The 17806-nt window shown below is 46.5% G+C and overlaps 1 protein-coding gene across 1 annotated transcript; it reads left to right on the top strand.

Annotated features, from left to right (window-relative positions):
* The first annotated feature begins 245 nt into the window (after nucleotides 1-245).
* EDA2R (ectodysplasin A2 receptor) lies at nucleotides 246-12199 on the top strand. Its single transcript, XM_063142094.1, has 8 exons — nucleotides 246-355; nucleotides 1754-1932; nucleotides 3590-3675; nucleotides 5020-5184; nucleotides 6933-7064; nucleotides 9498-9997; nucleotides 10930-10978; nucleotides 11352-12199. Exons 1-8 carry the CDS (start codon nucleotides 269-271, stop codon nucleotides 11648-11650), a joined length of 1497 nt encoding a protein of 498 aa, XP_062998164.1. The 5' UTR covers nucleotides 246-268; the 3' UTR covers nucleotides 11651-12199.
* Nucleotides 12200-17806: the final 5607 nt, after the last annotated feature.

The raw sequence follows: 17806 nt of genomic DNA, 5'->3' as shown, positions 1-17806 counted from the left end.
GAGCTGGAAACCAAGTGGGATGGGGTGTGCAAAATGGGGAGTTTAGAAGCTAGGCTGAGGTTTACCTGAAAGTCATCCAAAGTCTGCATGTGACCCAAGGCCCCGTGGTTTAAGTGTTGCTGCCCTTTCGTGACTTGCAAGCTATATTTTAAAACCTTTTTTAAAGACCATAAAGAGGTTGCTAAAATGACACTGTGTCCTAGAGGTGATCAGCAGGCTGCTCTTCCCTTTTTTGCTTTGCCAGGCATCCCGATCGCTTGCAAACACAATGGAATGCCGAGAGAGCGAGTACCTGGATGATCGTGGGAAATGCAACCCTTGCAAGGAATGTGGCCCTGGACTGGAGCTTTCCAAGGTAATCGGAAGATCTGCAGGGCTACTCACTAAATCTTCTGGCCCCAGCACATAACACGTATTCAGCCCCCAACCATACCGTTGGGCACAATGATAGCCACAGGATAGTCCTCCTGTGCCTCCATGTCTGCAGCCTTGAACAGGCCTAGAGATACACCTAGAGACGTTTATATTATGAGACAGTCCATCTTTTACATGAACGAACAAACCAAACAAGCAGATTTATTTCGAGTTGGGCCATTGGTCAATCTTGCTCAATTGTTTCTTCTCTGGTGGCAGGGACTTCTTCGGACTTGAGGCAGGGAGCAGCCTTCCTTGTCTTTGGACTGGGGGTGTGGGGGATTGGACACGGGCCCATCTTTGCTCAGTGCATGCGGTCTCCAGCTGAAAGATGTTCCCTTCCTCAAGTGAAGGTATTTCAGCAAAGCAGTATTTCTGTAGAGGGCCTGACAAGGTGGTCCAAAGAAGAGGATGTATTAGTGGGGTGCGCACAAAAGATGAGGATGTGCTGGTGGAAAAACCCAAGGCTCGTTGGCAAATAGTAATCAAGAGCATGTGCATTGGCCTATGAGTATTTGAACAGCCTTGCCCTGAGCATTGGCCCACCTAGGTCAGCACTATTCTGGCCGGTAGCATCTCTAGGACCTGAGGCGGACGTCTTTCCCAGCACTGCTGCTACATGGGCTCTACCACAGCGCTCCAGCCCCTTCACACAGCAAGCCAAGGTGGAGCCCAGTTCAGAGTGCTGACGGTTTAGCTCAGGAAGTCCCCATTGGCTAAAGTGATCCACAGCTTTGAGGCGAGTGGTATTCTCTGGCCTCTGTTTCTCTCTGAAGCAACTGAAGACGTATATATTTAGCTTACCGGGCCTGGGCCTACTCCTTGGCTTGTCTGTCTTCCTCAGCCCCAGTCTGGTTGGGAGAAGAGAAGCAGAGAGGGGAAACAGGTGCAGTATGGAGACCCTCCATGGGCTTCTACTGGGGCTCTCTTGGTCTAAAGTCCAATTCGCACGTGTACTTATAAAGCCCTAAGTCCTCCTGCGTCTCCAGCTGAATATGTGGTGAACTCTTCATTGAGAAGGCTTCCTTTGAGGTGACATCAACCCTCTTTCTGGCCTGATTCATATGTAATGGTTCTTCCATACAAACCAGTGATAATTTCATGTTAGGCCAACTCCACCTTAGTGTCCCTTTCGATGACTGATGAACACAATATTGTTCCACTGAGCTTTTAATAGTTAATGTTACTCTCTGTTTTTAGCACCCCAGGGATTTTTTATTTTTTATGTATGTTGTGTTTTTGTTGTACGTTGCCTTGAGCACTCACTGAGTGGAGGGGCGAATCTCAAAGTATTCTAAACCAATAAATAAGAGTCTTGGGTACATTGTGTCTCTCACAGGAGTGTGGCTACGGTGAAGGGGGCAATGTGCAGTGCACGCCATGCCATCCCAGGAGGTTCAAAGACACGTGGGGTCACCATGGCTGCAAGCCCTGCCTCTCTTGCAGGCTGATCAACCGCCTGCAAAAGTCCTACTGCAGCGCCACCTCTGATGCAGCCTGTGGAGAGTGTCTCCCTGGGTAAGTATGATGACACAGCAAGAGCCACGTGGAATCTCTTAGGAAGATCTGCTCAAATGCATGGCTTGTACGAAGAAGCCCTCAAGCAGAGCGGGGGGAGGGAGCCCAAGCGCAGGGCCCAGCTTAGCAATTCGGATGTTGAGGAACCCCAAAAACCTTTTGGCCTGGGCATGGGGAAGGCCCTATGATGATCAGAGGCTGCTGTTCAATACAGATGTTTCTCTGGAAATGATTGAGGGAAGGCCTTGGACAAACGTCATCGATGGGATTCTGAGGCACTTGGCGGCCTAATTCGGTAAAATCCAAACTGCCTTCCAGGACCCCTAGAGAAGCTCAGGCTTCACCCATCCAGCTGGCCAGTGGCTCCCCTGACTGGCTTCTGGCTTGTGGCTCCTGGTTCAAAGCTCTCACTGTGCTGCCGCCTGTGTCCGGGCACAGACAAATGCACAATCGCAAGAGAGTGGCCAGTGTGTTCACTCTCTGCTCACAATGAGCAAAGGTGACTCCCAGCAGGGTTGGCCATAGCATCGCATGAACATTGCGTGCCCTAGAATACACCCCAGAACCCTCTGCCCCATGACAAGCTAAAGGACAAGTCACTATGGACGGGCCTTGCTGAAGGTAGAAGGGTTGAACTCCACTTGACTGATCAAGCCCCAAAAGTCATTGGCTGTGGCCGTGAGACATGGGCTTGGGCATAAACTCTCCACACTGGGAGGTGTGGACATGGATCCTTTTGCTTCCCATCAGTGTCATACTCTAGAGTCAGAGCTTTCTCATCCGCTTTCTGTCCTCCATGCAAAGGACCTCCAGACCTGGACTTAGCCCAGGGGTGCAGCACACAGGAGCTGGACTGTGGTGGTGCACACTTAATGCTTTGCTGGCTCAGCCTGCTTTGAGCTGCTCTTTGGTGTGGTTAATATGGCTCAGGCTGTGAACTGGGCACATGGTCACCCAGTCACTCGTCAAAACGATGAGGGAAAAACTACGTGAAACCAAAAAAAGGAAGAGGTAGTCTCTAGTGTTAAAAAGTAGAAAAGTTTTAATCTCTTTGTACTGATATTTCAAACGTTTAAAAATGTATTGTTATTACAAGACTTTTTGAATAAAAGTCGATCCTTCTTCAGGAGCTGATATAACAGAATAATATGAATAGTATCCACAGCAAATGCAACAGGCAAAAAGAACGCAAGGAAGTCTTTTGACTGCTTCATTTGGACTTTTTGGTAGTTCATATCAGTCTGTTATATCAACTCCTGAAGAAGGATTGGCAGATCCGAAACGTCGAGCTTTTATTCAAAAAGTCTTGTAATAACAATACATTTTTAAACGTTTGAGATATCAGTACAAAGAGATTAAAACTTTTCTACTTTTTAACACTAGAGACTATCTCTTCCTTTTTTTCTTTTTCTTTTTTTTTGGCACCCAGTCACTCGACCATTCGTTGGACGCAGCCATCATAAATTTTCAGCAATGTGGGTGTATGAGTTGGTCTTCAGGGCTGCCACATTAAGGGGGGCAAGGAGTCAGTGTGTGAAAATGTTTCAGCAACAGCAATGGAGCCTTTGACTGAATGGCTACCCGGGCTCATTGGTCAGGTAGCTCTCTTCAGTTCCTCCTCATTAAGCATCTGCTCCGTTTTTCTTCCTCTTGACAGTTTCTACAGCAAAACCCAGATTGGAGGATTCCAGGATCTGGAATGTGTTCCATGCACAAAGCAGACTCCATCCTCTGAGCTACAGTGTACGTACTGACTGTCTCTTCTGCCAGTCGTTTGTCCTGATCACTATTTTTCAAGATGCCATTTCTTGCCATTGTAGCAAAACTGAGAAGTAGAACTGTGCAGGCAAAAACCGTTAAAAATAAATGTGGGTGATTAAGAAAAGCTTGCATAGATTCTAACATTTTAGACTAGTTAATTATATCTAATTGCAAAGCTTCACAGCTGTGCCAAAACTTATACCTGACAATTCCAAGTAACAGGACTCCTATAAAAATGCAAAACAAAAAGGTGAAAAACAAGAGAATAAGAAAGAAGAAATAAAGCTCAAAGATAGATTGTGTCTCAGCTGAGCTCCTCAAAAAGGAAGAGTGGAGAACATTCCCTATGATGATGATATTGTGGTGGTCAAAGTAGAATTAAGTAGGAACAGTGAGAGCACCACTTTGAAAATGTACATTAGGGTATAACCCAAAACTTCTACATTTTAAAATGTTCCCGATGGAGCTCTGTGTGGGTGCAGAACCCATATGTGTGACTCTGCAGGTGACTCTAAGAACTACAGTTACAGGTAAGCAACCTCTCCTGCATAACTGATTCTGCTCTTCTTAGTCATGGAAAGTGGTAAGGAGGTCTGGGATCCCATAAATCCTCATCCTTAACTAAAACCCAACTCAGACTATCCCACACTTCCCACCAAGTTTCTCAGACTTCCTCACCAGCCACTTCAAGCTATTTTTGCAGGTGTGAGGACTTGAAACATATATGTTTGTTTAGCAATTTTTTTTATGATGCTCAGTTCTGATTCAAGACCACATTTCCTGGTAGCATGGGATCTTAATGGCTTTTCTTAGAATCCATAGCTTTCTTTTCTTTTCATGGCCAATACCTTGCAAATTAAGTGTAGTGGGTACTAAATCTCACTTCTGTCCTTCCTTCAGTTTGGAGAGTTCCATAGAGAGAGCTGAAACCAACGGCTTGTAACTAATTGAGCAGGACTTTGGACTTGATGGCCTTATAGGCACCTTCCTTCCAGCTCTACTGTTCCATGAGTCTGTTATTCTAATAGGAGCAAAACCTATTGTCACTGCAGTAGCTTGAGCCATCTTCCTATCAGGCTGATGGTGTGTGCACTAGAGAAGATCATCTCTGGTAATCAGCCACTGCTAGTAACTTTGAAGCAGGAATGCCCAATTTATTTCCCCCATGTCCCACTCTGCATCCTATTGCACTGTTTCTACCAGCCTAAAGATGGATTGGTTGCTCTGTTTCTAACTGGGCTCCATTGCCTATCTTCTCCAAACAGAACAATAGACTTGTGTTTACTCCTTACTTTAGTTCTACTGTTCCTTTGGTTATACTTGCAGGCCGTTCTAGAGTGAGCCTGGTGAAGGTGGAAAGTCCCACAGCACCTGGTCAGGACCTGGCTCTTATGGTGCTAACTGGCAGCGCTCTGGTCATCGTCGTGTTGGTGTTACTGACTGTCTCCTTCCTCTACTGCCAACGGTTCTGGAAGAGCCAGTGCCAGCAGGGTGAGTTCGTCTGAGGCAGCAACTCACGGCCCTCCTTTCCCTGGTTCTGCTGAGAGGCTGGCTCTCTCCCTCCTTGGGTGTCTTCTTTGCCTTGACAGCAGGGGTGCACAACCTTTTCAGCCCCGTGAGCCATATGTGAAGCTGGGTTGAGGGCTGCATGGACGTATTTTATTGATTGATTGATTTACAATATTTATATACCGCTTCCCATTGAAAATTTCAGAGCGGTGTACAAGATAAAATAAAATAAAAACAGAATAAAACACTTTAAAGTAGATTTTAAAAGAAGCAATAGACACACACACGCACACACACACCAGCGTTCCTGGTACAGATCGCTCTTTTGTCACCATTAGCTGCAGCAGGGAAGGAGTGACTTGTATGAAGATCTCTGGGGGAGGAGGGAGGAGAAAGCACAGGCAAAGGAGGGGGGACTTCAGATATGGGGCAGGGAGGTCCAGAGCATCCTTGACAGGGCAGCGCTAAAGGCCTCGGGGTGGATGGGGGTTGTGCACCCCTGCGCTACCAAAGATGCTCCCTGCCTTTGACTCTCTCCTTGCTCTTGCCTGCTGCCTTTCTCTGCCTCTCTCCCCCATCCCTGCCAGCCCCTCCCTGTTGCCTCGCTCATCTCAAGGCTCTCTGATGTCCCATGTGTGACATGAGCAGGCAGAATTGAACATAGGCAGTGAATTGGTCTGGGACTGAAGAGATCACAAATGTGGAATGAGTGGATTGCTTTGTGCAGGCCAGTGTGGTGTAGTGGCTAAGGTGTTGGACTGGGAGTCGGGAGATCTGAGTTCTAGTCCCCACTCGGCCATGGAAACCCACTGGGTGACTTTGGGCCAGTCGCAGGCTCACAGCCAAACTACCTCACAGGGTTGTTGTTGTGAGGATAACATGGAGAGTAGCAGGAGGATTATGTACGCCGCCTTGGGTTCCTTGGAGGAAAAAAGGCGGGGTATAAATGAAATAATGAATGAATAAATAAACAAATAATATTCCTACTAGGCCTACATAGGAATAGGAACATAGGAAAAAGAGGAATAGGAATAATAGGACCATACCTCAAAGAACTGCTGTAAAAAGAGAATATAAAAGCACTTTCTACAAATCTAGAGATTTGACTCTAGAGAGATGGGATGGGGGGAGATCCACATAGTTGGACTTTTATTTGTTTCTTTATTTGCATATTTCTCCAATTTGTATCACCTTGAATGTGGACCAGACACATTTGGTGTTTGGTAATCTATATATTTCTGAACTTGTCATGAATTCAGTGGAACAGGAAAAGCATGTCTGTTGAGATGCATATATTTGAAAAGTGCACAAGGAAAAATAGATATAAAACACACCATATTCAGTAGGCAGATGCCTACAAAAAACATGTACACTTTGAAAAATGTGCACTTAAAAAAAAAAAAAGTCCGCACAGAACGAGCATGGAACAAAATTTCAGGTGGACATGGAGGAATTCTGCAGAAAACGTCCTGACAGATTTGGCCATCACTAGTTACTAGTGTTGTGCTGAAAATTTCTCCCATGAGAATTTCAACCATTCTCATTCAATTTGCTAGAAAAGAAATTGCTTTTGAAAAGAAATTCAAAGGAGAAGAAATTTCAGAGAACTTTTGGTTCAGGGCTCGTTGCTTACCTTGCTTTTGAGACGACTGAAGCAGATGTAGTTGTGATTTCCTTGCATGTTGGAGGTATAGGGTGCATTTCCTGACAGTGGCTCTCTTTTTATCAAGTGTTCCTGAGGAGTCAGAATTTCTCTGGCCAGAGGGTTGCATTTCAGGCTTCTGCTGTCCCAGCCAGCTTCCCTTGCCGTGAACCTCTGTCCAGCAAATGCTTAAGCACCAAGAGCTTCAGCCCGCTGGAAGGTAAGTCCCTGATGCGGGTGTCCTTGGGCTGGTGGCGTGGGAGGGGTTGGATGGTGAAGGAACTCCTCTTTCTCTGTCAAGCAACATTAGGGTGACCCTATGGAAAGGAGGACAGGGCTCCAGTATCTTTAACAGTTGTATAAAAAGGGCATTTGTATACATGGAGAACCTGGTGAAATCCCCTCTTCATCACAACAGTTAAAGCTGCAGGAGCTATACTAGAGTGACCAGGTTTAAAAGAGGGCAGGGCTCCCGCAGCTTTAACTGTTGTGAGAAAGAGGAAATTTCACCAGGTTCTCAATATATACAAATGACATCTGCTGAAATTCCCTTTTCAATACAACTGTTAAAGATACAGGAGCCTTGTCCTCCTTTTCATATGGTCACCCTAAGCAACATCAACTCATAGGGTCTGGTTCATGCACATAAATGCAGGCCCGTAGCCAGCCTAAAAGTTCTGGGGAGGCCACCCGGAAAAGTAGGAGGGCGGTTCATCTGGTTTGCACACTTTTTAAAGACAAAATTGCAAACTTCCAAAATTATTAATTTGTACAAATAAAATAAAAATAGGGCTGACAGAGAAAATTTAGGGGAGCCCAGTGCTGGCCATGGGCCAACATTAACATGGCATGCCTGCTCTACGCACACTGGGATGTCACAGCACACTGAGGACTCTCCCTCCCCATCTCAATAGCTCACAGTGTGTGTAGAATATTTTCCATTAACTGGGTCTGTGCATGTACCTCTCTGTCTTAGAGTGTTGCGCTCTCTCTCTCTCTCTCTCTCTCTCTCTCCCCACCTCTTTCCCTTGGGAGGTAGATTACTGTGTGTTTTCTGTGGGTCACACTAACGTACAAATGGAAGTTTATACACGATACTTTCCAGCAAGTGTGGGTCGAGGAGAGGGAGACTGCAAACTCCCCCCCTCCCTTGTGTAGCTGAGTTGGACTAATGTGGAGGGGCTGTGTGTAGGGGCTGGCTCTTACTTTGCATCCGTCGCTCTGAAGATGGACGGGAGGCTTCCTTGGCAGAGACGTTGGGCAGAAAGTGGGGCAGGGAGAGCTGCATAGGCACAGTTGGGCTCACTTTTCCCTGAGGCATTTTGGATTGAAAGAGGGGCAAGGGCCCTGGGGAGGAGGGATGGGCCGCACTCCCGATTTTCTATGACAGAAGGGGCTGTTTAGTGCAGGAAGAAAAGGTGACTAGTGGGGGGGGGAACATGTGCGCGGTTTATTAAATTGTGTAGAAAAAGCAGGTAGAGGTTTTTCTTCCTCTTGTTTAATTGCCAGAAGTAGCATCTTTATTTATTGAATACTTTCATTTACATAAAGTACTTCACTGAACAATTAATGCATTGACTTGGCGGTGACAGCTTAGATGGCTTTAATCCAGACAAGACTGGAGGTGCTGTTAGCGGGTGGTTCATCTGTCCGGCGGGTGGTTCATCTGTCTGGCGAGGTGATGTTTACCCTGTCCTGGACGGGGCTGCACTCTCCCTAAAGGATCGGGTCCGTAGTTTGGGGGTGCTCTTGGATCCAGAACTGTCACTTGAGGCACAGGTGAACTCAGTGGCAAAGAGCACCTTTTACCAGCTTAGGCTGATATACCAACTGCGCCCTTATCTGGACAGAGATAGCCTAGCTACAGTTATCCATGCTCTGATAACCTCTCGTTTGGATTACTGCAATGCGATTAATGTGGGGCTGCCTTTGAAAACGGTCTGGAAACTTCAGCTGGTACAAAACAGGGCAGCCCGCCTACTAACAGGGACTGGCAAGCGAGATCACATTACAACTTCATTGGCTGCCAGTCCAGGTCCAGGCCCGATTCAAAGTGCTGGTATTGACATTCAAAGGCCTAAACGGTTTGGGGCCAGGTTATTTGAAGGAATGCCTCCTCCCATATGTACCTGCCCAGACCTTAAGATCATCTACAGGGGCCCTTCTCCATGAGCCCCTGCCAAAGGAAGTGAGGCAAGTGAGGAGGAGGGCCTTCTTCGCTGTGGCACCCCGGCTGTAGAATGAGCTCCCCAGAGAGGTCCACCTGGTGCCTACACTGTACTCCTTTCATTGCCAGCTTAATACCTTTTTATTCTCTCAGTATTTTGACACTTAAATTTAACTTAAATTTAAATTTTACTGTTCTAACTCTGTATTTTAATCTTATATCAATTTTTGCTGCGTGGTTTTATCCTGGTTGTGCTTTTTATAATGTATTTTGTACTTGTGTTTTTAACCTGTTGGTTGTTTTATTATGGTTTTAATTTTTGTGAACCACCCAGACAGCTTCGGCTATTGGGCGGTGTAAAAATGTAATAAATAAATAAATAAATAAATAAATAAATAAATAAATAAGGGATTAAATAAATTAGTCCATTCGTGCAACAAAATGCTACAGTGCAGGGTTTCTGTTCAAGGTTGCTTCCGATTTTAGGTCCTGTTGAAGCGGTCCAGTTTGTCTCAGAAACCGAAGTTCCTGGGTGTCGTCTCCCCGGCCCACAGCCCAATCTGGGCTTGTCCAAGATGGCCACCATCAGCCCCAAGGCCCCTCTGGCCAGGAGCCGTTTGGAGACGCAGCCCTTGATCAGGAACTCGGGGTGCAGCGACTGCTCGGTGGGAGGCTCTCCCTTCCCAGAGCTCTGGCAGGACTCTGACGGAGACCCCGACGGCCCAGCTCCCCTCCCCTCCTGCGCCACAGAGCTGCAGCAGCGTTGGCCTCACGCCCCTGTGGAATGCACTGAGCTGGACCTGCAGAAATTCTCCACCCAGGTGGAGTACATGGCTACCAACGGCAAAGAGGGTGCAGGGAACAGGGCTGAGCAGGCGGCGTTCAGAGGCAGCCCACAGCTGACACAAGCCAGGCTCACCTTGGAATCTGGCCAAGCTGCATTTTCGTCCTTCCGAATCCCTACTGTTGAAAGCGGGGAGCCGTTGGTAAGTCCCCCACCCCCACTCTCTTTCTCCGAACCAGAGAAACAAGCCCAAAGGGGTCTGATTTGATTGAAATTTGTAGACCACTTATCCAACAACACAACTGAGCTCAAAGTAGCTCCCAGCAAAACCCCCGAAGACCGTATGAATGACTGAAATGTTCATATTCAGTTAACAAAAACCCTTTCATTTTGGAGTTGCTCACGTGGAACTCCAAAATGCCAGGAAATTACATCCATTAATGTAACCTTAACAGACACATTGTTTAAGCAATATGTACACGGTACGACATCCTGTCTTGTAGTTCCTGCTTCACTAGTCCTTTCCCACCTGGCAACCAAGACCAGCCACATAGAATGATAGAGTTGGAGGGGACCTTCCAGGTCATCTGGTCCACCCCCCTGTTCAGTGCAGGATAAGCCAGAGCTAAAGCGTTCCTGCCTCCTATTCCTCTACATCTCTCACAGGCTTTAGTTTACTTTTGTAATCCTGAAGAGGGAACAGGACAGGACCATCCCAAGTGATGTGCAAACTGGGAGATTCAGACAAACTAGATGGAGCCTGACTGGAAAAAGGAAGAGAGGGAGTTAAAGCAGAAGTGGGAAGATGAGCCAGGGACTGAGGCAGACGGACATTTCCTTCCTTCTCCCAGTGAGCTCAGCCCTTCCTGCATCCATCCATATTGGGTGGGTTCTTCTGGCATCTTCCTGCTGTGGCCGTGGCTGTGGCTGTGCACCCTGGCTGGCCCCTGACCATGAGATCACGGGCAGAGGTTCCACGGCATTCGTGGTGGATGTGGACAGGACTGTGTGATAACTGCTGCCCGACTAGACTAGACTAGAATATTTATTTCTTACCTGCCTCTCCCTCTGGATCAAGGCGGGGAACAACATTAAATACAAAATCACGTACTGACAATGATGTTTTCTTCTCAGGGCAATGGTGTCCAGAGCCTCGTGTCTGAGATTGGTGATATCACGCAAGGTGAGTGGAAGAGTGGCCCATTTGCCAGCTGGGGTAGTTGCTAGTTGGGGTTCAATTTGACGTGTCCAGTAAGGGGAACAAGTGGGGCCTAGTGGGGGGGCCATACTGGAACACAAACTGTTCCAGTATGGAATGCCCCTGTTCAGGGTTCTGGCCACTAAACATGCTCAGACCTAGTTGGGCCAGTTTGAAGGCAGGGGTCCCCCTTAAAGGTTTCTTGTTCTTCTGCAAACACTGTTGATACTTGCTCTTGTGTGGGGATGGTGCCTTTTTGGCTACTTAAGGGCTGGTACTCAGAGAACCGGATTTACTCTTAGCATTTGGGACAATGGACTGTTAGGCTTGCTCCTCACTCTCTCCTTCTCATCACTAGATCTCCCAATAGCCGGTCTTCCGGATTCTTTGGTGCTGTCTCTTGCCATCCAGTTGGACCCCCCCTTGCCTGGGCTCAAGAATTTCAGCCACTTGGGGATCGAACTGGGAGTCTTGTCCCACCAGCTGAGCCAGATGTCCGGGTTCAAGGAGCTTGTTGCATACCTTGCTGCTTCTGGAAACCCCCTCCCTGTTCCCATCTTGGCCCGAGCTCTGCAGAAGCTCCAGCGCACGGATGCCCTGCTTCTGCTTTATGACCACTTTGCTGGTACTAGCCAGACCCAGCACTTCCAATCCTAGGCCGTGGCCTGCCTCGTCCATCCGAAACTCTGGGTCAGCTGAGATGCCAGAGTACCAAGCTATCCTGCAGTCAGAGGTGTCAAGATAGTTAAGCTGCGTGCTGGAACAAGGTTTGGTTTACATCACAATAACCTTTGCATCTTGGAATAAAATTCTAGGCTAAGCAAGAACAGTTTGTCATGGTGGAAGAGGAACCCCAGGAATATTTCAAACATCATGCCTCCGCTTGAGATCTGCATCCTACAGTTCACTTCCTGGTTCGTCTTGATTTTACCTTGGAAAAGGTGGGATGGCCATGCAGGCACTACCTCGCCATTGTCTCAAAATCTGTTGACTTGTGGCCTAGTGACCATGATAGAGTCAGGGCTCAGTTTCCAAGCTGTTGGGCACCAGTGGAATTAGCTCTGTTGGTTTCTCCGATCGTTTCTTTTTTGGGCAACCCAACCACCTGGCTGCTTCAGGTGAATCCGCCTTCATGGGATGTCCTTGTGTACCTGAACAGATTTCTGTTCAGCCATGCAAAACCCTGGGGGACAAATGGATTTCCATATGGATTCTTTAGGCTACTGTGATTTGTTTCCAGTGTGTGAGAAGAGATGAAGACGCCCCCTGTGATTTTCCTCTTTTTTCTGCCATGTATTGAGGGGTGTTCTTTTTTATGCCTGTCATTTCTAACTGTTTTGTACAGGTCTGACATAACCTTTTTTATGTCTTTATTGTTCTGAGCTTCAATGTCTTCAGCAGGAAGAAGGTATTACCTGTTGCAACTGTACCGGCCTGCATCCAGGGTGGGCTGTGGCACCGTATTGTTGGTTTTTCCTTTGGGCTGCGTTTGAGGAGAAAAGCACTACGGATCTCTTTCCTCCTGCAGGTGATTGATCAACTGGAGGAGGGGGGAGAAAAGGTTCAGGGGGAGCATTCTTTTAGGGTGGGGGTGGGGCCTTCCTTTAAGTGGACAGGCCTCTCCCTGTGCATTGCAATCCAGATTTTCTCACACTTCATTTTACTCACCTCTCCAGTGATGGCTTACAGGTTCCTCAGTTCTAATGGTGACGAGGTGGTACAATTTATTAACTCTCTGACTCCCTTACAAACTTTTAAGATGTCTGACCTCAGCAGAGCCCTTGGGTCAATCACATAGAAGGGTCTCATGTCAGTGAAGTTTCCTTTCCCAAAATATCTCTGAGAACAAGGTCACCGCAGCTGCCAAGGAGAAGAAGGTGTATGTACCACCTTTCACCGTTGTATAGAAGAGGGAATTTTGGCCAGGTATATCTTGTGGCGTAGAAGGGGGAATTTCACCAAGTGTACCTTTCCTTATCTGCATGACAAAATGGGATGAAGGACCATCTTAGGCAAAGACGCCTGTAGGTCCATTTTCTTGTCACAAACTCCTGAATTTGATTTCCCAGAATGATTTCAGCTATAGTAATGTACCGGAAAGTGAAAGCGGAAAAAGCAAGCCAGGGGCCTGTCCATTGAGTTGAATGAGGCTCGGGCTTGGTGTGGAAATGTTTTCATTTATTTAATGATGGCAGCCTATAAGCATAGCATTGTTCTAACGGGCTGGGCTAACGATGCCATCCATCGCTGACAGGATGCAGTTTATCTGGCCCTTCTCCCACTGCTCAAGTCAAAGCAATGACGCCATTATCTGGTTTCCAAGGGAAACCCATGGAAAGGAATCACTTTTCCTGGGATGATCTGTTCAAGCTTGCTGCCGGAAGCACCAGGATTTAGCACCAGGATTTAGCCGTGGTCGTTTCCAAGTCTCCTTGGCCCGATGCCGGGATCTGTGTGTGTCTTGGCAGAAAGGACTAGGCCTGGCTTTGAATTGCCTATTTGAATAATTGAATTCTGGGAGCGAGTGCCTTGACATATGAATGAGATCCCACAGTGAGTGACAAGATCATTGTTAATGCAAGCCTTTAAGCTTGGCTTCTTTATGAGAGGCGGAAAATACCATCCAAGAGCTTATGCCTACCTTAACAATGTGGAGCAGAAGCTGAGCTAGGATTCACGCACAAACATCCCGGGGTTGCTAGTTTGGCTCATGCCCGCAGTGCGCACACCCAGCAGTCTGAGAGTTGGACATAGGAAATGGGACGTGCAACAGGGCCTGCTGGGCTTTCATTTACACATGACAAGCACGGAGCTTCTGCCGAAAATGACAGCCCTGCACTGAATTCTCCCAGCCCCCAATGGCCTTGCTAACGTCTGGCACAGGTCCTGCAAGCCACATGTGCCCCGTGACAGCCCTCAATTTTTTTAATTGACAAAAAGAAATGTCATCTGTAGTGGCTACGGAGTGCTCAAAGGGCCAAATTTAGCTTATTGGCTGCTAGGGAGTGCCAAACAGGTGAAATTTAGCATCAAAACATGCAAATTTAGTGCTCTGTAGTGCTTTGCAGTGGTTTTCTTTCTTAAAAGAACAAACTTGGGGGCACTCCATGGACTGTGCTTCACCCCACAGAGTGTAGCAAAAATGACCCCCTGAACTCCCACCACCATTCTAGTCAAAGTTAACCCACATCCCGGCACCATGTTGAGTGTTTCCTCACTACTGCTTCACGTCATCGGATACTACTAGTGGGAGTAGGGAAACACGCGGTGTGAGGTCCCCGGGTAAGTTGTGCTACTGCACATTACGGAGGGGGAAGGAGAAACGCCACGGGGGTCCTGCCTTCTTTGGCAGCAGCAATGTCATTCGTTCAAGATGTAATTCCACCTTCAGTCTGATTGCTCAGCCGTTCTGAAAAACCAGCTGTGCTGCACAAACTGATGCATCTCACAAGGCAGGAGCAAAGTAAGAAACTCTGAGGTGACCTGTTGGCTTCTTACCCTGCCATTCCTGACTCTCCTTGTAGATATCAGGTGAGGTGTGGCGGGATTGCTAAGCTGCTCTACTTTCATTTGGCAGGCTGTTCTCCGCCACCCCTGTTCCTGCCCACCTAGTAGGTGGGCAAAGGGTTTTTACCTAGTACCAGGTACAGTTTTGGCTGGGTATTTCTTGTTTATGCTGTCTGCTGGGAGAGAGCGTTAAGACCTCCCCCCGCCCCACTATAGAACTTTTAAAAGTGCCAGAGCACTGCTCTCATTCGTACCTTGACACAATGACTGCAGCATGTGGTCTAGGGAGCACTGTGGGCAGCGCATGCATGGCCTGTGGAAAAGCTGGACCTATCGGGTGTTTTATGTGTGGGGGGGGGGAGCAGTGGCCCAGCTTCTCCCTCCCAGTGGCCTGATCCGCAGATCAAGGGCTCTGTGCGTCCACAGCCTTGGATGCTGGGTGAGACTGGAGAAGTGCACAGCACCCACTTTCTGTACTTGACCGCCAGTATCACTGGGTCTGGGGCATCTGTCTTCCCCTTTTGTCTCCATGCATCTTCCTGCTTTTCCTGCTTGGCCTCAGTTGATTTCTCAGTTTAACATTTCAAATGACGTGTGTAGCTTTGAGAGGCACAGGGGGCCATCAGTCCATCCTGCGTTTCTATGATGTCACCTTCTTATTGCAGAACTAAGTGCTAAGCCAAAAATTGCCTCTCTTTTTAACTCACCGGTAACGATTGTGGCATACATGAAATTTATCTGTTGCTTGGGCTTGTTTGTTTTTGAAAGAATTGGATGACTGAATGAATTTTTCAAAGACTTTTTAAGTGTGATTGCAGAGAATCTGGCAGGTACAGTTATGAGTTCAGTATTAATCTTAGCCAATAGACTGAAATGAGTTTTGATTTTCATTCAATATTATAGCTGGTAACCTTGTTACCCGGTTGGTTTGAACATTTTGGTTGCATTTATTCCTTGTTACAACAATACCAGGTATGTAAAGTTGCCTGAAAATGCAGGCAGGTTAGAAATTTGATTGATAAGTTAGAGTTCAGGTGGTTACTGAAAAAGATGTTTCACTTCAACTGTTAAGGGGATGGATCACCTTGCAGAAATGAAACTACACATTTTAGCTCAACTAGATTTTGATTGGGAATGCATTTTGGTGTATAAAGTAAATTCATTTTTTATAAGATTACTGGCCACTGTTTCTGAGATTATGTGGCAAGGTTTTTGCAGCTGTTGTTTTCTTTCGCCAACCCTAATTGGATATGTTTAATTATGTGGCTCTGGAGTTTTGTTTCGCTTTTTAAAATCGTTTTTTGCAAAATACCTTAGGATTACATTTAGAGTCTGTTTATCGTTTAGTTCACTCTTCCTACAGGATAAACACCCTAATTGTCTGGTGGAACTACTTTTGTGACGATTCTGGGTACAATGTCATCTCCTCCCTGTCATTAATACAGATCAATATTGTATCATCTTGAAATTAGAAATGGCAAATTGAAGATAAGATGTCATTCATTTTTAGGGGCCACTAGAATTTCTACCAGGTCAATAGAATTATATAACCAGTTTGTGTATTTGTAAAAGATCTTCAACCTGCGATCCACAGTGTGTGGCGTGGTCCCTCTTAGAAAGGGTTTGGATAGTGGCCACTTCCCCAGTGTGCCTCTTATCTGGCCAGGAAATTAGGCGACCCATTGCTAGCCTCCAATCGTAGTAAAACAGTTTGGGGGCTGTGAGCCCTACCTCTTTGAAGTATCCCATGGTTGAAAAAAGGTTGCATTTTTCATCAGTTGGCCCATTTTTAAATCCTTTGTCCTTTGAGTTCCTCAAAGCCTCTGTTGCGTCCACGTGGCTCTTCTCCCCTCCATCTTTCCCTGCCCTCTTTTTGGGAGTAGAATGAATGTTCCCAGCTATGTATTATTTTCCTATATATTGGGGGAGAGATTTTCAGTCTCTCGGCCCTGACTTTCAAAAGTCTGCCATTCAACAACATTTTAAAACCTTGTCTTCTGTGGATGGTTCCTCCCCTGTCCCACATCTGTCCATAAGTTTGAATTTTTTGGACAAAGCATAAGGTGAGGATCAGGTTCCTGTGTAGCTGCTTGCCCTGCCTTCGTGAGCTCCTTCGCGGCAGCAAAGAAAGCATCCAGAACCTAGCACAAGACAGGCTTGAGGCAGGATGTTAATGGTAGCCTGCATGCTCTAACACTCGCCTCCCCTTCAAAAGGAAATCTGGACCACCAGCATCTTGTCTTTTAAAGCCATGCATGCAAATAACTGTATTTGAGTGCTGAGATTTCACCCTGTGAAAAATTTGGGCTATTTCAAAAGCCATGCTTTTCTTTTAGTTTCCTCATGTTTCAGTGCCTCTGTATATAGAATATAGTTTGATTGTGAATACAGGTTCAAAAAGTAATGTCCTTTTTATTTAAGCATGAAAAGTTGAAACCAGGTCCTGTTATGAAGCAAAGATCTCTGTCCATTGGAACCGCCTTCTTCTCGAAGGCTGTCAAGTGGGCCACCTGGCTCTGCACATTTTTACTTTGAAATGCGTCCCACCAATTTCAATAAGGCTTACCACAAGATAAGGATCGAAGCCAATGACTCTGATCCAGCAAAGCAGCAAAACCAGGTTTGAATCAGATGAAAACTGAGGCCTGGCGGACTCTCGCTGATCTTCCATTTCAGTGTGTTTTGGAACGTTCCCATAACTTCCCTCCCATGACATCTTCACCACAAGAGATTCTACAAGCACTCCAGAGAAGAAAGAAGTTAATGTGCCACTGACATTACTCTGTGCTTCTGAGGACTTTATTTGAGGTTGAATGTCATTCATCTTTTATTGGGTTGGGATGTTATCTTACAGCTATATTTTTTAGTTGAATGCACTGTGAACAAAACCTTGTGTGGTTGTATGAGCAAGTATATTAACATTAATGCTAAGCAGCAACAAGACTGTGAAAGCTGGAAGTAGCCAATTTTAAGAAACATGGAAATCCTCTGAAGCATGATAGCATTTCTTGGTAAGATCTTTTAATGCCTCAATTCAGGCAAACAGCAAATTGAATTCAAAACTGCACATGACTTCCTTCGCTATGCAGATTCCCGTCACTAGGTGATTCTTGTGTAAAGAGATTGCATGGAAGGTAGTGTGTGTTGTAGAATGCTAAGCTTGCTTACATCCCATTAGGATCAATGGGAGCTAAGCACATTCGTCTCATTAACTTTAATGGGACCAAAATAAGATTAACTCTTGCTGAGCTGTACACACTACTTCCTAATGTTACTTTTAACAGCTACCTCAATCTTAAAAGCTTG

This window comes from Elgaria multicarinata, chromosome 15, assembly GCF_023053635.1.
Source record: "Elgaria multicarinata webbii isolate HBS135686 ecotype San Diego chromosome 15, rElgMul1.1.pri, whole genome shotgun sequence".
NCBI lineage: Eukaryota > Metazoa > Chordata > Lepidosauria > Squamata > Anguidae > Elgaria > Elgaria multicarinata.
This window is presented reverse-complemented; position numbering and strand designations above follow the sequence as displayed.

Excerpts from the sequence above, each read along its gene's own strand:
- EDA2R (XM_063142094.1), top strand. The coding sequence starts at position 269 with ATGGAATGCCGAGAGAGCGAGTACCTGGATGATCGTGGGAAATGCAAC. Across the intron at positions 1,933-3,589 it reads TGTGGAGAGTGTCTCCCTGG|TTTCTACAGCAAAACCCAGA; the intron begins GTAAGTATGATG and ends TCCTCTTGACAG. Across the intron at positions 7,065-9,497 it reads GAGCTTCAGCCCGCTGGAAG|GTCCTGTTGAAGCGGTCCAG; the intron begins GTAAGTCCCTGA and ends TTCCGATTTTAG.